General features: G+C 37.6%; 1 protein-coding gene across 1 annotated transcript in view; it reads left to right on the top strand.

The window, feature by feature from the left end:
* Positions 1–19138, top strand: part of LOC136844378 (zwei Ig domain protein zig-8-like) — a 623526-nt gene extending 604388 nt beyond the window's left edge. The window contains exons 7-8 of the mRNA XM_067113463.1: positions 17991–18075; positions 18389–19138. Coding sequence (XP_066969564.1) covers positions 17991–18075; positions 18389–18555 — 252 coding nt within the window. The 3' untranslated portion in view covers positions 18556–19138. The remainder of the gene's footprint in view (positions 1–17990; positions 18076–18388) is intronic.
* The last annotated feature ends 3299 nt before the right edge of the window (positions 19139–22437 follow it).

Below are 22437 nucleotides of genomic sequence, written 5' to 3' on the forward strand. Positions count from 1 at the left end.
CTCTCTCTCTCTCTCTCTCTCTCTCTCTCTCTCTCTCTCTCTCTCTCTCTCTCTCTCTCTCTCTGTGAATCGTATACTTCCTTTGTTTTCCGACCGAAATCTCCTGAAGGCTTTGATTTCCGCAAGAAATGATTCCATTGCGACGAATCCTGCCGGGTGACTCTGGTCCTTTGTATCGCCGTTTGAGAGACCGGCGCCGCCGATAACCTGGATCCTTGTCAAAAATAACAACGTCGCCCACCCCCCCCCGCACGGAGCTTCGTTGTCCTCATATCTTTTTCGGCCTCGTGTTTGTTTGTTCCTTTGCTCCACTCCCGTACGCCGGCAGTGCCGTCAGTAAACTTCGCGCGGTGCACTGTAGGCATTACTTAAAGTTCTCTGCAGCATCCCTTCGGCTCCTAGCTGCAACCCCTTTCATTCCCCCTGCTGTACCTCCGTTTATTTATCATCTTTCTTGCATTTTGCTTTCCACCCTCTCCTAAAATTGTTTCAGTGGTGCAACTGCGAGGTTTTCCTCCTGTTACACCTTTCAGACCTTTCTACTCCCATTTTCCCTTTCAGCGTTGAATGACCTGATAGGTCCCAGCGCTTGGTCTTTGGCCTAAATTTTATATTCCTTTCCATTGCTCCTTCGCTTTACCACATAACAAGAGGGCATAAGGTTAGTAATTACAGAGCACAACAACTTAGAACGACAAGGGTAAATAATAATCGTATGATTTAAATTATATTATAAGAAATGGCGGCATATTTGCATGTGTTTTCGTAGGTTAAGATAATTCATCATACACTTTCTGTGATGTGTAGTACTATATTTCAAGAGTCATACAATTGTCGTTGATTGTCCGATCAGCGTTGGGTCTGATCAGTAATGGGGCGGGCAATTAGCAATTAGTTCCCGTAGGGGGCTAGTGCCGTCAGTGCACCTCATGCAGTGCAGTGTAGGCATTACTTAAGGTTCTTTGCAGCGTCCCTTCGGCCCCTAGCTGCAACCCCTTTCATTCCTTTTATTGTACCTCCTTTCATATTTTCTTTCTTCCATCTTACTTTCCAGACTCTCCTAACAATTGATTCATTGTGCAGCTGCGAGGGTTTCCTCCTGTTACACCTTTCAAGCCTTTTTACTGTCAGTTTCAGTTTCAGCTTTGAATGACCTCATAGGTCCCAGCGTTTGGCCTTTGGCCCAAATTCTATATTCCTCCTCGAACTAGCAATTAGTGCCAGGAGTCGGTGGTTCGTATATTTCATTAACCGTCCCATGCACGCAGCATATGATGACACTTTCCCATGTTCTAAACGCCGGACCTTAACATTGTCAAGAGCCGCTTCAGTATAAGGCTGATCACCTCTCCACGTAAGGCAGCCTTGATTCCCCAGTTCTTCGTCAACCGTTCTTGCACTACATAGATTTCACGGACAATTCATTTGTCTGGCAGCAACACGTCGCATATGAATAACACTTACCTTAGCATTCCTACCATACCTTCCAAATTAGACGTTATCTTTCATAACGCATCATTATCCTGTTACCTTTGTCACTTAAATTACTCGTTCATCAGCCTCTGTGAAAGTTCCAGAAAGTACTGAGGCAGCATTCCATTTTCTTTGCGCTTCCAGTAATCTGGAAACCCACCCTCGCCATTTGTTTTTTTCGTGAATTGATTAATGTCAAAACAACCTTATACACTTGACCAACACAGACCTGGGCAATTGAAGGCGAATGGTGATAAGATGAAGTAGATTTAACCTAATTCTCAGCACAAAAGCCTCTTTTGTTATAATTCTGTCTTTCCCAAATAATTCCAAGTTCTCTGATTACAAGTTTCTTCGTTATATATAGCAATCTTTAATATAAACATGGATTCCCAAAGCTTTCGGCTGGATTTTTTATCGGTCCCTTTCACAGACCATCTCTCTCTCTCTCTCTCTCTCTCTCTCTCTCTCTCTCTCTCTCTCTCTCTCTCTCTCTCTATCTCTCTCTCTCTCTCTCTCTCTCTCTCTCTCTCTCTCTCTACATTTATACATATATTATATATACATATACAGTATATACATATGCATACATATATTATATGCTGTATATGCATATATATACATATTTATGAGTATTTATGTAAATATATATATATATATGTATGTACGTATTTATGTATATATATGCACATATATACGTATATAATGTATATATATATATATATATATATATATATATATATATATATATATATATATATATATATATATATATATATATACTCGTATATATATATATATCTTAAGGACTAGTAGACTTTTTCACGGATCTTCCATAAAAACTATACATCTACACAGACAGTCTCTTTCTTAGGCGCGGTATATCCCCGATGACCTTTCTAGGCTTATATTTCCCATCAACCTTTTAGTTATTTTCTGGCCTGTTCCAAGAAAGCCTTTGTCTCTGCTTCTCTACCTTTCTGTAAAGCGTTTTGAAAATTACCCCTCTCTCGCTTTCTTTGGAAGCCTGTCATTGAGTGCGATGGGTTCAGCATCATATTGCAACATCCCACGAACTCTGATATCTTTCTGTTTTTAGCTTTCTGAAAAGAAAACTATTGTGCCGGCTTTGTATGTTCGTCCGCACTTTTTTCTGTTCGCACTTTTTTCTGTCCGCCCTCAGATCTTAAAACTATTGAGGCTAGAGGGCAGCAAATTGGTATGTTGATCATCCACTCTCCAATCATCAAACATACCAAATTGCAGCGCTCTAGCCATGACCGTGCTTCTGGCAACACAACAACACAGGCCACCAAGAGCGGCTGAGAGTTTCATGGTCCGCGGCTCATACACCATTATGCCGAGACCACCGAAAGATAGATCTATTTTCGCTGGCCTTGAGTATAAGCTGTACGGGAAACTCGATTGCGCCGGAGAAACTTCGGCGAATTTTTTACTTGCTAAGTGTTTTCCACGACAGCTTAGCTTCGTGTGCACCTTTGCAGCGAACTAATCCATTTCTTTCCTCACTTATTTATAACTTCTCAGACGAAGACGTCTTTATTACATTTCACATCAATCTTTTACGTAACACTACGTACGTCTTTCAATAATTTTTCATAAATGGATTTATCTCGCTAATATATTTTCAGTGTAAATTTGATTTTTATTTTAGCATAAGAGCTTCAAATGATTTTTGGGTTCAAAATTTAGTAGTCTTCAATTATTCTCATAAGCTACACATTTTTACCTTCCAGATATTGCTTCATGTAAATACATTACTTCTCTCCCTTTCCCCCAAAACATATTCTAATGTTTTATTCATATTTTCATTAGCCCATTGCAGCATGTCTTATTAGTTTTCTGTAAACGAAAACTATTGTGCCGGCTTTGGCTGTCCGTCCGCACTTTATTCTGTCCAGACGTTTTTCTACTCGCCCTCAGATCTTAAAAACTACTGAGGCTAGAGGGCTGCAAATTGGTATGTGGATCATCCACCCCCCAATCATCAAACATACCAAATTGCAGCCCTCAGGCCTCAGTAGTATTTATTTTCTTTAAGGTTAATGTTAGCTATGATCGTGCTTCTGGCAGCGATGTAGGGTAGGCCACCACCAGGCCGTGGTTAAAGTTTCATGGGCCGCGGCTCATACAGCATTATACCGAGACCACCGAAAGATAGATCTATTTTCGGTGGCCTTGATTATACGCTGTAGCTGTTGTACAGAAAACTCGACTGCGCCGAAGACACTTCGGCATATTTTTTACTTTTTTTTTTTTTTTTTTTAATTACCTTCAGGTTATTCAGAAGCATGTTTGAGGTGTCAATGCACCCTGTCCTGAATGAAGAACCTTTTTATCCTCACTTTTGTTCGCACCGAATATCGAATTGGTGAACGTTTTCCCATTCTTCTTCGAACTCGTTTCCTAGACAACTTATGCTTCCAAATATTCTGAGCCAATGCGTTATCTCACATCTCCTTGAGTTTTCCTCATCGCCGATAGCAATATCGCACCTTGGAAAAATCATCATTCATGCCGTGCAGGCGCTTTCAGAAAATGGATCCGAGAGACTTTTTGTACTGTCTCCAAATATTGCTGTTTGTCTGGCACAATGTTCATAATGTGCCCATGTGACCACCTCTGATATCTGATATACAAAGCCGGCACAATAGTTTTCTATTCAGAAAGCTAAAACCTTTTCTTTTTGTACCGTCTCCAAATATTGCTGTTTGTCTGTCACATTGCGTCATAATGTGCCATGTGGCCACCTCTGATATAATCAAGCCAGGGAAACCCGCAATTACTCAGACTGCTTTCATATTATGTGTTTGCCTTGTAGTCTGTTTAGTTCTTACTGTAACAAACAGAGAGGAAAATAGATCTATTTATTCTTATTTTGACTATGTTTTTCTTCTCGTGTCATAGATACGTCCATTCAGAATCTCAAACATTAATTTTAGTTTTCTGTAAAAGAAAACTATTGTGCCGGCTTTGTCCGTCCGTCCGCCATTTTTTCTGTCTACACTTTTTTCTGTCAGCACTTTTTATGTCCACCCTCAGATCTTAAAAACTACTGAGGCTAGAGGGCTGCAAATTGGTATGTTGATCATCCACCCTCCAATCATCAAAAATACCAAATTGCAGCCCTCAGTAGTTTTTATCCTCCTCAGTAGTTTTTTTTATTTTATTTAAGGTTAAAGTTAGCCATAATCTTGCTTCTGGCAACGCAACAACAAAGGCCATCACGGGCGGGTGAGAGTTCCATGGGCCGCGGCTCATACAGCATTATACCGAGACCACCGAAAGATAGATCCATTTTCGGTGGCCTTGATTATACGCTGTAGCGACTGTACAGAAAACTCGATTGCGCCGGAGAAACTTCGGCGCCCTTCTTGCTTGTTTATTGTAAACTCTACTTCTCAAGTTCTGTAATAACAGCCCTAAATTCGCGTGAGTGCTCAGCAAAATGCATGCGTTTCTTGAGTTGTATTGTCTCGTTCGCCTCATTTACATAAAGTCACTACCCACGTGTACTATACGAGTTACACGTGGCCCTAAACGGAAAACCGAAAAAGTGATTATTACATAATCGCACCCTTTTCGCGGATGCCCTTTCTGAGGGCCGACTGTTGACGAAGAAGGGAAGGTAGTGATTAGCGGAGAGCTCCGAGAACATTGTCTTTCTTGTCCGAAAATAGAATGGCCTTCGATTCACCGACTCTCTGTGTTACAGTTAAAAATATAAATATATAAATGTAAAATATTTATATATTTATGAAATATATAAATACTTATATATAAAATGTATTTATAAAATATATGTATAAAATATACAAATATTTATATATAAAATATACAATTATTGATGTATAAAATATATAAATATATATATATAAAATATTTGTAAGTATATAAATACAAATATAAAAAATATAAATATATAAATATAAAAGTAAGACGACGGACTTGCCGATAATACTATGAAAGGGGAATCTTTAAAGCATTGAGCAGCATTCGAGATGAACCGAAAAAGAGCTACATACATTTGGAGAAATTACTCAGGACAGACAAGTTAGATAAGACTAAATAGAGAAGAGAAAAAAAAAGTTGACGTAGCTAAGTAGACGGATAAAAATTCTCTTTGACGGCTGCGTAGAGGATCCTAGTAAAGATGGGACACCTAGAATGATAAATATGGAGTACCTAGAATCATAAATTTGAGAATCTAGGGCAAGTGTTTCTGAGAAGAGGTTCTTCATTTATATGGGACTCTACATTCACACATACGGACGTATATGAAGCTTTAAATCTACATCACATTTCAGCAGAGGACATCTTATGTTATTGCCCAAAAGATTTCTTATCTAAATTCGAGATGACTCCATAAGCATTACTTAATCTACTAATAGTGTACACTTTTCAGAGCAGGGTACGATTATAGTTTACTAAGCAGCAAGTGCGTGTAATCAGTCTCTTAAAGGAATATGGCAGAGTGCAAATATGAATATAATCAACCATTTTCCCCCACTCTTTTCTATACCAGTATTATACTGGGGCTTCTTAAATATTTTTACGATTTAGAGCGTATGCAAATTCACTTAAGATACTCAACAGAACTTCTAAATGAAAAAAATAAATAAATACTCTTGGTTACGTGAAGATTTGCAAATTCCAACAGCAGATTTGCTCGAATAAAATTCATTGAAACTGCAGGGAGTATTTGAGAGATAATACTCGAAGCCGAAGAAAGTTCTCGAGAGATAGTACTCAAACGTCTGCAGTGGCTTTCGATCTTCCTCGAGATCCACTTTAGTTGCGCGGCGCTCGCTGGGCGGACACGATGGATGTGCTCCGCAAATCCGGGAACAACAGGCGCTGTAAAATCAAGCGAGTGTTAGCAATCTCCATGAAATGTAAAATGCAGGCGTACAGCCAAGTAGTTATTTCATTCATTCGCCGAGGGAAGGAAAGATATCTTCGCTTATCCAAATAAAATGTATTTGTTATCCTGCAGCGATCTTACCTCATGAATCCATCGAGTACGAAGAGGCAGTATAAATGCAAATTATGGACTGATCCCACATATCCTTTCGAAAGGATGCCTGACTGTCTCTCGTGCAGAGATATCAGATGCTGACTTATTTCAAAGAAGCAGGACTGTGCAAAGAATAATTCACCGAAACAGGAGGAAGCCAGTGCAATGTATAGATAAATTGCAGATTCGTAACCATTTCTCTATATCTTCAAAGACTTAAGCTAGATCATTTTTAATTATTTTTTTAAGCCGAACGCAAGGCACGCGAGATTGATCAGCTGTTCTCAGAGAGGGAGATAGAGAGGGACTGACATAAAATCTAACGTTTCATCCACTAGTTAATTGACGTTATGGAGAAAGAGAGAATGAGAGGACATCAAGGATACTTGTTATCAAATGTGAGTAATCTGTTATCTTGATAACAGATCAGTCACATTTAAACATGATGTTATCTTATATAGTTTTCATTTTATTACTGAAATTCTCCACCGCAACAAGAAGTTCAGAAATTATTCACAAAACCTCTCGTACGCCCTTCAGCTCCGAAGTTATTCCAGAGACTTAAGTAACGGCGCTTGTAATGCGTACTCCGGAGACTTTCACTCACATTTTCAGATCAGATCAGTGTAGTAAGAGCTGGGGGAGAAAAATGCTGGGGAAACGTAAATGGCTTCGGTGTTACTTTGCTGATAATATCGAGAGAGAGTTTGGGCCCGCTCGTTCATGAAAATTATTAGGCAGTGTTGGAGACAGCATGTCACGTAACCAGCCATCGGCAAAATAGTGATTGTTAACAGATTTCTTGTTTATAGATTGGAGGGCCTAAATATTATATGGATAGTCAGAAATGTATTCGAAATAATTCTGTGCATTTCACTGTTGTAAATCCTCCTCCCTAAGACAGATTTGAAAACTCCCATTTGTCAACAATTTCTATACGCTGTAAATTGCAAGCAAATTACAGATCACTTTTATTCTTAGTATACTTTTTTGTAACGTTCGCAGAATGGAGACACATCATGTATCTGACTGAGCTCTTTAAAATTAAAAGATAAGAGAAAGAATGTGAAATTCCAATTCCGAACTGTTGGGGACAATGGTAATAGATATGCCAGCGTGGTCACATTTCTTTCATTGGAGCCAAATCAAAGACTTCGCATATTTCTCGTTTCCTCAGAATGTTCTTAAGAAGTAAAGAGCTGAGCGCTATGAAACGGTTAATATTCTTCAGAATGAACGAGCCCAACTTTTATGTTACTTTATTCCTCTTTCAGTAGGAGTAGAGTAGAATTCCGGTGAAATTGAACCCGCTAACACTATTCCTGAATTCCGCGGCTCCTGCTCTGGAACAGAATGAAAAATTATTTAACAGGATATAAAAAAAAAAAGCATTAATGAAGGATCTTCCTCTGTGGCCATAAAAGCTAATCAAAAGCTTTATGAACTCGAAGCAATTTTCCGTCAGGAACGGAATGCGTCGACTTTCCATCTCCAGACTTGCGTTGAAGCGAGTGAAAGTTGTTCTGTTTCTTGCTCGCAAAGAGTCATGGAGTGATTTGAAGCTTTATAATTAGGGGACCTAATTGATCCTTATTTTTCTCAAACGATTGTTAAAATGATTAGCCTTGCAGGTGAAAAAGCCTTTCCGTGTTAAAATCTGGCATAAATATTGTAGGAAAGGTGATCAGTCAATCGGATTCAGCTCCTATGGCAAGAGGAACCAATCACTGAGTACCAAGAGTTCCGTTTTGAAGAAAGGTCTTCACAATATTGTTTGGGAATATCAGCATTGGTTTTAAAATACTCTTTCAGTAACAATCTCTGGTGGAGTTTCGCCGAATTATTTGTAATAAAGATGTAACTCACAGTGTTGATTCCTGATGAAAAACTCACAGCTGATCCCATCTTCCTCTTAAAATGTTATCCGTAATGGTCAGATGGTCTTCGGTTCTGTTCGTAACGTTTTCTGCACATCATACTCTGCATACGCATTTTTATGTTTTCCATGATATATATATATATATATATATATATATATATATATATATATATATATATATATATATATATATATATATATATATATATATATATATATATATATATATACACATGTATGCACTTATATATATAAATTTATATATATATATATATATATATATATATATATATATATATATTATACATATATGTATATATTTATGTGTAATATATATATATATATATATATATATATATATATATATATATATATATATATATATATATATATATATATATATAAATGTGCATACATAGTCAAGCCTTTTTCTCCCCCAGAACTCACACTCACATAACAATATTTTCGGGTTGTGTTATGTTGCATCCAGAAGAAAAAGAGCTTCATTTAAAGCCTGTCATTTTAGCGTCTTTTCCTAAAAAGAAAAAGTGAATAAAGTTTACGTCTAACAAACATCTATTGTGTCCTAATTTCCCGGAACTTTATAAAAGTACTACAATAGTTTCCTCTCTGCTGCAAAACCGGTTCGGAGGACTTATCCTTTTTTGTTTCTCTCTCTCTCTCTCTCTCTCTCTCCAAAAGGAAAAAACGTTTTTTCCCCGAAAGAAAAAAGAAAGAACTGGAGAAGTTTTCATTTCTTGCCATTAGGAACTCCTCGACGTGATATATGCGCCCTTATGAACAAAGTTTCATAATTAATGTCGACTTTTTCACATTGCTTGACCGGAAAGCTTATTCTCCTGTGTTTTCATTTCCGTTATTCTCTCGCGTCTGCCCATTTGAAAGGACGTTTTTCCGGAATAGTTTTTATGTACGTATTGTTGCGTGTTCGTAAGCGAAGAAAACGGTGCGGCAGGGAGTATAGAAAACGAGGAACAAATTCCTCATGTTTCCGATATTTGCAATTCGCTTGTTCTTTCGCCTTCAAAAGTATATTTCTGATAATTAAACTTTACGCGGTTTGGTTGCAAGCCGGAAGTCGAGCGAAACAACACGCGCGGATACAGAGAAACAACAAAAGCAGATCTTTCGACTGCAGATGTAATCCCAGAGGGGGGCGCCCCCATGATGCTTTGGTTGCTATGGCAACTAACCGATGCCCTTAGGAAAATCTCCCCTCCCCCCCACCTCCCAACTACCATATCCCCTGTTCACTTAAGGGAAGTGTCTCTTATTTCCCCTTTCGTAATACACGTCATAAAGTTATTAAGTGATCCAGTAGACGTGATGAGAGTGAATCGAATGTTCTCTCTCTCTCTCTCTCTCTCTCTCTCTCTCTCTCTCTCTCTCTCTCTCTCTCTCTCTCTCTCTCTCTCTCTCTCAGTACTTATTATTGTCAGTTACAGGCAGCTACAGGATGTCTCATCACACTCCAGTCTTTATTCAAGAATATAATGAATGTCTGTACTTAGTAAATTTTACAATCAGTATTTTAAGATGTACATTTTCTGTATGTTAAGGTGTACATTTTTCGTATGTTTTCCTTTGCTTCTTTCCACCAGCATTTATGAATGTGTATTCATCGGGAAAAAATCATCATTGAAGCGAATCATGGCACAATTAGTATCTGCGTTCCAAACAAATTATGAGAAATTTGAAGATTACAATGTATCAGTAAATGAAATGAGTTATAGCGTAACAATGTAAAAATAAATGAAATGAGTTATAGCGTAACAATGTAAAAATAAATGAAATGATTATAGCGTAACAATGTAAAAAGAAATCAAAATGAGTTATAACGAAACAACGTATATAAAATTATATCATCCAATTGTAAGTATTCGCCGACTGATTATACATCCTTTCCAAACTGATTAATTATAGCGGGAGGTAGCCAGACTGAAAGCCAAAATCCAAAGAGAGAAATACACGTAAATATTAATAAACAAATAAAAAATGCACCGAAGTTTCTTCGGCGCAATCGAGTTTTCTGCACAGCCGCTACAGCGTATAATCAAGGCCACCGTAAATAGATCTATCTTTCCGTGGGCTCGGTATAATGCTGTATGAGCCGCGGCCCATGAAACTTTAACCACGGCCCTGTGGTGGCCTATCCTATATCGTTGCCAGACGCACCATTATAGCTGATTTTAACCTTTAATAAAATAAAAATTACTGAGGCTAGAGGGCTGCAATTTGGTTTGTGTGATTATTGGAGGTTAGATGATCAACATACCAATTTGCAGCCCTCCAGCCACAGTAGTTTTTAAGATCTGAGGGCGGACCGAAAAAGTGCGGACGGACAGACAAAGCCGGCACAGTAGTTTTCTTTACAGAAAGCTAAAAAAAAAAATAAAAGCTCGTTAACCAATTCTTCTCTAAATTCTTTCTATATCCTCTGTTCGCCGCGCCCCGAGTGAGGTGTAGTTGGGGGAAACTTAAATTTCAGGAAATTCAGAGATCAGGCTTTACCACTGACGACGACTCTGAGAGAAATGCAAATTGCGCTGAACTTTTATCACGTCGCATTCCTCACGATGAGAACAAGAAAAAGGGGGGAGGAGAAGACGAGGCCATCAAAAGGCCTTGATGATTAAATCTACGAGGCTTTCAGAGAGAGAGAGAGAGGGAGAGGGAGTCAGGATACCAAGAGATAGGAACAGAAGTCCAGTTCAAGAACCAGGGAGAAATTCAGTCGATCCCAAGACTGCTAAAACAAACTTGGCTTATGGTGTAGGGTTCTTGTTGGATACTGAGCATGCAAATTGAAACTGGAATGTCAGAAGTACTGACAGATGATCTACACAGCCCTATAAACCATATAAGTGTAACTGGGAAGCTTGAAAGACCAGTAAAATGTGAAAAAGACAAAAATTATTTCTCACTGATTTGACACGTACCCAGAGGATGTCTGCAGTTAGCTAAAATGTAGCCAAAAATGTCGTAAGCACAGATGACCTTATGAGAAGCCATCATTCCAAATTGGGAAAATTAATATAATTTCTGGTAAAACAAAAGACGTCTGGGAAATTTAAATTCAATGGATTTTTGGGAATCAAGGGATCGGATACGAAACCTAAAAACTGCTTTCATCTATGTGCGACCTTTACGTTTTTGTGAAAAGCGTCATGCGGTTCACGTAGATTGTCATAAATTTAGACAAATCTCGCCATTGGCATCTTTGCTGTAAATACGTTCTTACTAGCGTAAATCGTCGTTCAAATATCACTTCCTCAAATATCACTTTCTCCGTAGTGGTTAAATTAACGTGAGAAATAAGTAAGGCACTTTTACCGTAGAAAATCAACTAACGGAGAAAACTAAAGAGGAATATTGAAAGAAACGTAATAAGAAAAGCTATAATCATAGACATATATCTATATATATATACATATATATATATTTGCATATATTTTGCATATATATATATATTTTTTTGTATATACATACATAAATGCATATATATGTATATGTGTATATATATATATATATATATATATATATATATATATATATATATATATATATAGAGAGAGAGAGAGAGAGAGAGAGAGAGAGAGAGAGACAGAAAACATTGGAAATCATGGGAAACTTGTTATTGATAGCTTTACTTCCAAATCCCTCGATATTTCCAACACGAAATGTTTATCTTCTTCATCTTCCAAGCAGTGAATAAACTCACAAATTCTGGAGCTTGACACAATTTATGTGAAAATAAAAATAGCTGACATCGGGAAACAAAAAGATCGCACAGATATCAGTAAATTAAATAAGTAAATAGCACGAACCAGTGTGCAAAATTAAAATAGAAATAGAACACGACGAACAAATGTAAATTTAAATTATGTACAACACATCAGAGCAGCCACTCGTACGATTTCATAATTGATACGATTCTGAGAGACAATATTTATACCGCTTCTGAATTCAGGACATATAATAATCGCTCACCTCGACAATATGCCACCCCATCCAGACGGCAATAATTGTAAATCTGAACACATAAGATATACAGTTGCCAATGAGGTTTTGTTTCCAGCATCACTACAATGATCTGGTGATAAACACAGGTGGTTTGTTTTCCTCACTTCCTGGCGTAGCGTACAAGATAGGCCACTCACTCTTGTTCCCTACAACCACATCAACCAATAAATAGACAAGCACAATATTAATGAATGCTGCTAAAAAATAATTTTGTTACATGCTTTGGTAAGGGTGCATGAAACTTTAAATCAGAGATGCTGTTGTTAAGTTTACAAGCTGCAAAACATTCAGTTATTCTGACTAGATGTACCCTCAAAAATATCTTGAATCATGATACAAGTTTTAAAAAAAAAAATGCATAGTTGAATACGACTACAAAACTGAGACTTGGAGTAGCAGCAAAATTAATTATTTAACTAAATTAACAAGCAGTTACGTTGACGTGCAAATCAAAATTGAATTAAGAAATTATTCCAATGAAAGCCTAATTATCTTTTATTCAAAATATTCTAAACAGTTGTTCTGTTACTTGATACGTTTCATCATGATGTTGAGAGGCGCCGCTTTAATCAATCTAGAACTCTGTCGCAGTGGTGTTCATGCCCCGAAGCAAAGCAAAGGTACTTACCTGATTATCTCTTCTTTGCTGGAATTGTAAAGCTCCTGGAACGTGCTGTTAAGTATATCATGTGTCTAAAACAAAAAAGGAACGACGAGAGTGTTCGTATCATTCGGTAGGATCGAGCTACACCAGGTTGGATGGTTTCCTGATGAATAGAACTGTGTGACACGTTGGTATTTCTCAGTAAGGTCATCTCTATGGTGCTTCCACAAGGGCCTGAACTATAATCTTGGCCCCTGCTCTTGCAAATGCTTTTATTTGCATAAATTAGGTGGGTCTTAAGAGTCACAAACCCTTCATCTGAGTTTGGGCAGACCTGGCCCTTGCCCCTGATTGGCAGGACAAGGTCATGAGGCTGTAACTACCAGTCCTCCTGCTAACAAAAGTGTACAGGTCCAATGACTACGGTTAAAATCAGTGATAAGATATTCCTCGCTTACCAGGCCCCTGGCACACAAACAAGGTCTCTGTTAACGTGTTCACACATAGCTGCCCTAAAATGGAAGACGGCAGTATCTGCAAAAAATACAAAACTGAGAAAAATAGTAGATACTGCAGTTTTCCCTTGCCTTACTACTGATTTTGCAGGTACTGCAAATGGGGACCCCCCCCCCAAAATACTCGTGGAAAGCACTGAAGACTCATTCTGAAACTGCAGTAACTTGTGTATTTTGTGTTTAACGAGCCCAATAGGTGGCTTGTCTCAATTTCGAAATTTTTTGTAGACACTGAAGTTTTCCACTTTAGGGCAGATAGGTCCTCTTGCCGGCTGCGTGTGTGGGAGAGGATAAGTTTGAACAAACGTCTTCATCACCCAACACTCACGCAGTATCATGAAAACAGGAGGTCGTATACCGTTCGTACCGTCCGTACCTTAGAGCCTAAAGGTCTCTGAAGAAATTATAAGCCTGTGACGAGGAAGTAAAAATGGTGAAGAATAAAAGGAGCTTCGACAATTAAATGAAGAAAAGGTAAAGTTAATCGTCGTCCAACCGAGAACAATTCTCTGTTATTATGAATTTGTTTCAGAAAGACGCTACTTTACGTTTTGTTTAATTCATTAGAAAAACGTAAATATTAAGGAATATGATACTAGTATTCTCTAACAAACATTGTATTATTGCTCTTATTGTTTATACACAGGAACTTTTGGTAACGGAGGAAAATATTTTTATCATAAATACAGAAGGGAAGAAACATGGAAAAAACAAAAACAAAAAATAATGGGCCATTTTACCATGTATAAATAATTAATCTAAAACGTGATAATTAATCTGTTTAGTTGAATATGCGCTTTTATGTATATTTATACGTGTATGTGCATTCGCACTCATATACATATACCGTGTGTAGGACTAAATTGTCTTTGTCAGTGTCTCACAAATAATAATATTTGACAGACCGAGGTTTCAGTTAAAACTTGCTCGACAATTTTTATTTCCATTCGTAGTTAATTAAAAGAAATGGAGAATAAAAGCACATGATAAATCATGAACATTTAGTTGGATTTTCTCCTCCTAAGAATATGATCCTCGGATGTAGTTATTATGTGTTATTTGTTCTTTTTCCGATGGATTACCTCTGAGTTTTCTGTAAAAGAAAACCATTGCGCCGGCTTTGTCTGTCCGCACTTTTTCTTTCCGGCCTCAGATCTTAAAAACTATTGAGGCCAGAGGGCTGCAAATTGGTATGTTGATCATCCACCCTTCAACCATCAAACATACCAAATTGCAGCCCTCTAACCTCAGTAGTTTTTATTTTATTTAAGGTTAAAGTTAGCCATAATCGTGATTCTGGCAACGCTGTAGGATAGGCCACCACCGGGCTGTGGTTAAAGTTTCATTGGCCGCGGCTCATACAGCATTATGTCTATTTTCGGTGGCCTTGATTATAATATTATGTTGTAGTGGCTGTACAGAAAACTCGATTGCGCCGAAGAAATTTTGGCGCATTTTTTACTTGTTTACATTTGATAATTATGCTCAGGAGATCTTGCTGATGGATAATCCTCCCTGTATTTTTTCTTCCCATATTACTCTTGATTAGTTCAATACACTCAAGTTAGGCATTGTTGTCGTTATCGAAATACATTAGTGTTTTAAGTATTATACGAAAGAATTCATTCAGGCTTCACTTAAAGTATAAAGAATGACTTCGCAACAATTCCAGTACAGAATTAGAAGTTGACCTCCGGGCGGGAAAAGGAAAAAAAAAAAGAAAAAAGGGAATACTTAGACACAGGCAATATCACCTGAGAAACTGTCTAGGTTATGTAATTTCATTTCCGTTTTCTCCTCGTATTTCTACCGGGATTTCCTCGGTGTCACATTCTGTGGGAAAATCAATGCCTCTAAGACGGAATAAAAGACGCGAAGCCTTTAAGACAAAGTCCTAAACATCAGCGGGCCGCAGTGACATTCGGGGCGACGCGCGAACTCATACGTTACGGTGATGAGATTTCCAATATCCGCAGCCGCGGCGGGCAGGCAAATGAAAAACAAATCTCGAATCTACGAAAGGAAACATAGTCGACGCAGAGGAAAGTGCCAAGGCCACCTTTTCTAATGAATTCCATCTCTCTTCCTGCCGAAGAAAAGGTCTATAATCCCATTATGGCCCAATTTATTTGTCCGGTTAAAAAAAAAAAAATAGATGCTATAGTTCCATGGCTTGGCATTTTGTTAGAACACGGGGCGGGGTATTCTTTATCATTTTGACTTTCGCAAAGGGTCTAATTTTCTGTATCATAATTACCTACCCCCTTGCGGAAGAAAAGTAGGTCTAGACCCACATGAAAAGTTTTTCACCTTCGGAAAACATGGTTAAGATCTAGCTCGTAATCCATCTTGAATTAGAAGGAATAAATTAGAAGGAATACCCTACGTAGTCTGTACTTAATATGAAGGCGCCACTCCTCGATGGTGCCTTTCATTATTCCACCTATTGAAGAACGAGCAGTAAACATGGAAGCCTTGGGTTTCTCATCCTGAATGTAGAGCGGAGGGGTAAATCTACTCTTTGAGGAAGCAGAATCGTTAGAATCTTGTAAGGTTTCTTCCTTTATGGAATGTGAATGTTCTCTTTCAAGCGAAAGTGTCACGATTTTACTCTTTAAACTGTAAATAGAAGCAAACTATCTTGACGGTTAAAACTGACAGTGTTATGTTAGCACAGCAAGGTAGACAAACAGTTGTTTGTACCATCTTGTGAGTAAATACCTTCTTTTCCTTAAAATATGGAAATTCTCTGCTTCATTTTCATCCACCCTCTCCTGATAATTGTTTCATAGTGCAACTGCGAGCTTTTTCTTCTGTTACACCTTTCAAACCTTTTTACTTTCAATTTCCCTTTCAGCGCTAAATGATCTCATAGGTCCCAGAGCTTGGCCTTTGGCCTAAATTTTATGTTCCAGTTATTCTCTTCATAAAAAAAGACTTAATTGTTTAAGGTAACTGTTGTTATTTGATATTTCTAGATGGATAGTTTCCTTAAATTTACAAATAAATTTCTATAACCCAGCATTTTTGGGACATCTGACCAACCGTTGGTTTTATTAGTTAAATTCAAAAGGAATAATTCTAGATAATGAGTATCTTAGCTGACGTCAGACACTTGTGTATGGTATGCAGCTCTAAATTTAGACTTTTCATTACTGAGTAAGTTTTGTTAGGGGAGTATTGCCGTCATTGCATCTCATGTGGTCCACTGTAGGCAGTGCTTAAGTTCTTTGCAGCGTCCCTTCGGCCCCTAGCTGCAACCCCTTTCATTCCTTTTACTGTACCTCCGTTCATATTCTCTTTCTTCCATCTGACTTTCCAGCCTTTCCTAACAATTGTTTCATAGTACAACTGCGAAGCTTTTTTCCTGTTACTCCTTTCAAAGTTCTTACTGTCAATTTCCGTTTCAGCACTGAATGACCTCATAGGTCCCAGCGCTTGCTCTTTGGTCAAAATTCTGTAGTCCATTCCATTCCAACAACAATTATAAAGCCAGAATAAAGGATATTGATGTTTTGTTTAAATAGCATAAGTGTCTTATTTGAAAATTATCTAAGGATGCCATGTAATCACTTTAGTCTTCAGAAAACGAGTGGCCATTGTAAAAATGAAGAAAATCAAAAAATTTTTAAGGCATTTTTGTCGTAGTTTATTTCGCTAATGTAAATGCGCATTTGTTTATTTTATTGCCGGAGCTTGAAGGCGTGTTTTTATTTTAATAAGCTTACTATGCACACCCACCAGGTACCTCTTCCGTTTCGTTTTAATATTTATTTTCCGACGAATGTAGATTGAATTCTTATTGTATCTTTGAATAGAAACGCTCATTATCAACGTTCAGTAAAGCTATTTACTTCATGTAAATAAGCCATCTACATTTCGATAATATTTTATGTAATGAATTGCTGTTGTGATTCTGTTTCACGGTTCTCTTTCTCTTGAGCTGCGAATTCATCTCTTGACAGTTGTGTCTCCTGCAAGAGGGAGAGAATTTGTTTTTCCAAAAGGTTAATAATTTTTTTCCAGGAACTTCACAGGCTTCTTCGGTAAAGAATAAAAGTGCGGTTATCGTATAAGATGTGACAGAGGTCGAATCTGGTTGCAGGCTTTTCGGAGTCCTTCTTTTACTGCTATGATTAACTCGAAACCTTTTGTTCTTTAGCGTTTATGTTCCTTCCAGTCACTGGGACTAATTAGACAAATCACATTAGCAGTCCGTTAAGGCGTCCGAAGTCTGGGTCCGTCTACTTTTTGGCTGCTTGACAGTTTATCCTTTTACTTTCAGTTATTTGCTAAACTTTACATATTAGACTTAGACTTTGTGCCGTTACAGAGACAGATATAAAGATGAGAACATTTTTATAAGCGCTTTGTTTTAATTAATTTAAGTATGTTTGAAACGGCTTCTGTATCTCTAACTTGACCGTATCTCCACAGGATGCTAGACCATCGGACACCGGCAACTATTCTTGCGCCCCTTCGAATACCGCATACACCACCCTGAGGGTCCACGTCCTCAATGGTAAGAGATGATGATGATTATGATGATGATGATGATGATGGTGACCTTCCTGTCTTCCAGGAAAGATCCAGCATAAGGCTTACTAGATGAATATTTGTAACAACGATGTTTTGAATATCTTGTGCGCTGACACAGTTGCTGAGGCAGACGTATCCCTCCTGAGACCACGGAGACTTGAGCTTGTCGATATGAGTATTATACTGTACATAGCATGTTTTCACGTTTAAATGTAAGTATGTGTTTTGCTTTTGTTCGAGTGTGCTTGTATGTTTGACGCCTTTATCTACTTACTAAAAATGCTTGTATGCCTTAGGCGAGACTCCGGCAGCGATGCAGACGAACGGGGTCGTGTCCACATTGGTCCCTCCATCCAGCACCCTCCTGTGGCCCATTCCACTTCACATAATGCTCCTGGACCTCTTCTTCCTGCTGTGGGACCCACCACTGCAGAACCTCTTCAGGTGGGAAGGAGGTCCCTAAGACTGCTGAACCAGGGCGTCTGCGCAGAGATGTCTCCACCGCACGTTCGAGCCAGTTACGCAGGATCAAGGTCCTCCTAACAGAGTGTATTTGAAGGACCTTGCGCAGGATTATTTGCAATAACTTAAGCGCCGGAATTCGGGAGCACCAAGATGTGCCCATTTTGGAGTAGTCACTTGAAAACAGCACTCTCCGAGTAATATACAGAGGAGTATTCAATGTATACTTTGCTTGTTTGGGCAATGTATCTTATTTCTTGTAAATAGAAACAGGTGGTTGACTTTTAGTGAATACATAATGTTGACTGTTTATGAAGTTGCCTCCATAACTGGAAACATACAGAGGTATACACCCTAGAGACAGTAGTATTTCGCACATACCTGGAAAGTGCCTTGTATATAGACTGATCTCGAAATGATCCAGATGTTGTGTAAGTGTAGGCAGAAAGTGGCAAGCGGATTATTTTAATGTTAGTGCTCTTAATGATCAGTGTCTAATTACCAAATCTTTTTTTTTCCATTTTTATGCGTGTATATACTGTTTGTCTGTATGTATGTATGTATGTATGCATGTATGTATAAGTGGTGGATGTTTGAGTATATATGTAAATACTGTATATACAGTATATGTGCATATATATATATAATCTATATCTATATGTATACATATATATGTATATATAAATTATATATGCATGTATATATATATGTACTTTTATATGTACATATATATGTATTTATATATGTACATATATAAGTACATTAATATGTACATATATATGCTGATCACTATCACCAGTTTATTAGTATTTTTAATAGCCACAATGATCTCTTGACTATAAAAAGCAATAAACTTTACAACACTGTCATAAGATGGTGCGAATGGGTCCAGTCACCTCTAGCAAAATGTAAAATGTATCCAACCTATATATAATATACATATATATACTATATATATACATATATACTGTATATATTTATATATATATGTATGTATGTATATTTATATGTATGTATGTATGTATGTATACATATACACGCATAAGCTGGATCAGATTTACATTTGTCCTTGTAGCAAAGTGCGATAGTGTATTCTCGTTCAGAGGTGACCGTTGTGCTAGAGTTCAAATTTTTCCTAGGAAGGTCACTGCTTCTTCGTTTATTCCCTGTCGGATATAGGCTTGTAGTGAAAAAAGAAATCAGTAAGTGACAGGAAGTCGAGAAATTATGGGGTTATTGTGGCTGTTGAAAATATACAGATTATATATATATATATATATATATATATATATATATATATATATATATATATATATATATATATATATATATATATACATAGTACGCTGTCGTACCAAAAATACAAAGAATAAACCCATAATAATGAAAGTGTTCCATCTTTAATTTAGTTTGCTTGCAATTGTCACAGAAGAAGCTTGTCAACAGCAACACTAGCAAGCAAAACACCAAAGTTTATCATGTTACTGACGGAACACTTGTATTATTCTGGATTTATCTCTTTATATGTAATATATATATATATATATATATATATATATATATATATATATATATATATATATATATATATATATACACAAAAAAAAATATATTAGTTTCTAAAAGAGGTGACGACAAATTAATGCAAATAGCTCCATTTGAAAAGCATATGACAATTGAACGCCGATTTCGTATCGCTGAAACACCGTGCCCATTTCTCGCTGATTCGGTAATACTTACTTCCTTGTTAAGTTTACTTACTTCCTCGTTAAGTTCTCACTCCAGAGACATCGTGAGTCATTGCTGCTGCTGGTGCCTGAATCCTGTGGCCTGCTGTAATTTTCGATCACCCTACTCTTTGTTACTCGTTTCATCCTTAGGAAATGCCTCTGGGAACCGCCGTCTCCTTTTCATATGAAATTCAAAAGATGATGACTCTTTGAAAGCTGCTGGACGAAGCTTTTGCTTCCAGCAAGAATCCTCTTCACCTCGAGACGAGGAACTGACGAAGAAAGATCATTGGATGATTAATAAGCGACCGTTGCAGTTTTTAAAATTCCGTGAACGTTCCCCTTGTTGAACAGTTCGATACTTCGGTAGTGTCTGAATTGCACTTGAATGAATGAATGATAATAAAATTTATGGGAAATTAGCAGTATTCTAAAAGTACTTAATTACAAATCAGATTCGGCAGTAAAGTCAGAATTTTAGTTCAAAAAGACATCTGGTATCAAAAGTTAAAATAAGTTAAGTATACCTAAGTTTAACCAGACCACTGAGCTGATTAACAGCTCTCCTAGGGCTGGTCCGAAGGATTAGATTTATTTTACGTGGCTAAGAACCAGTTGGTTACCTAGCAACGGGACCTACAGCTTATTGTGGAATCCGAACCACATTATAACGAAAAATGAATTTCTATCACCAGAAATAAACTCCTCTAATTCTTTATTGGCCAGTGAGAGAATCCAACGCGGGCCCAGCAGAGTGCTAGCCGAGAACGATACCAACCCGTCCATTAAGGAACTATATCTGATATCAAAACATCATAGAAAATAAGAATCGGTAATTATTCGCCACGACGTTCGTATATTTCAAATCAGTTACATGGACGAGGTGGGGGCGAGAGGGGGGACCGTTCATAACTTCTGCTCTTCTGCTGCAGAAGAAGACAGCCAGCGACGAGTACAGACTTCTCCTAGCAATACAAACTCTGGTCATTGTTGAAGAATCCCAATGAAACGCTAATCTTCAGCTGTGAATAATAATAATGTGAGGTCGTACCAACCAAATTTAGCTGCAGAACTTTCGGCAGTGAGCCAGTTCCATTAATACTAAAAGTCTAACTTAATTCTCATTCCTATCCAGGCTTCGAAATTGGCCAACTGGAGATTAACAAAGTTCTCAGTTGGAAATTATAACCGCGTTGGCTCCGGAGTGGTTTGGATATTTTTTGGTTTTCATTTCCTTTGATGATTTCTATCAACACTCATATACGATTTTGCCCCGGCTGTTTTCCCGACTACTTAAAATTTCCCTTTACATATTGTTTCCGTATGATTATTCAAAGATGACAGCAGTATTGCCATAGTTATCTGGTTTGTCATTTGCCAATCTGATGTTTATTAGCTACTTTTGTTGAACTGAGTATCAACAGTATCAGTAACCGTCATCAGTCAAAGTCGGCAATCAGTCACACGACCTTAATTGAAACTCAGAAGACAGAAATAGGTTATAAACGCGCGTTACGTTCATGTTATATTCACCAGATATTTTACGGTGAAAATTCCGACAAACGATAAAATTTCATCAGATAAAAATGATCAAATGCAGGATCAAACAAACCACAGATCAAAAGTCCCTATAAATCTCGCACAATCATTTGCAGCGGACCCCCGGCCATTAATAATATTTAGGATCGCATTAAATGAAATTTAGTTGCTTATGGCGAGGAAGAGATTTCTCGTCAACTGAACCTCGACAAAATTTTAAAGAGAAGAGATAAAACATCCAATGTTTTGCTATCAACAAATATATGTTCGTTCTCACGTAAAATAAATCTAATCCTTTGGGCCAGCCTTAGGAGAGCTGTTAATCAGCTCAGTGGTCTAGTTAAACTAAGGTATACTTTTGATGGAGGGATAGTATGAGTTAGTGTGTATGTAAAGCTTATATACGTACATACAAACATACACACATTCAGGCCCATAGAAAAACCTCTCCATCTCCTACCAGCCGTACTATAGACTTCAATACACACGAACCATTCGTAAGTGGTGGAATTCACGCGATAGAAAAAGATAAGAAAGAAGTGGACTGGGAGGGGGGAGGGAGAAGGGGAGGTGGAGAAGTAGGAGTAGAGGGAGGAGGTATGCTATTTCCCAGA

Source organism: Macrobrachium rosenbergii, chromosome 12 (assembly GCF_040412425.1).
Source record: "Macrobrachium rosenbergii isolate ZJJX-2024 chromosome 12, ASM4041242v1, whole genome shotgun sequence".
Lineage (NCBI taxonomy): Eukaryota > Metazoa > Arthropoda > Malacostraca > Decapoda > Palaemonidae > Macrobrachium > Macrobrachium rosenbergii.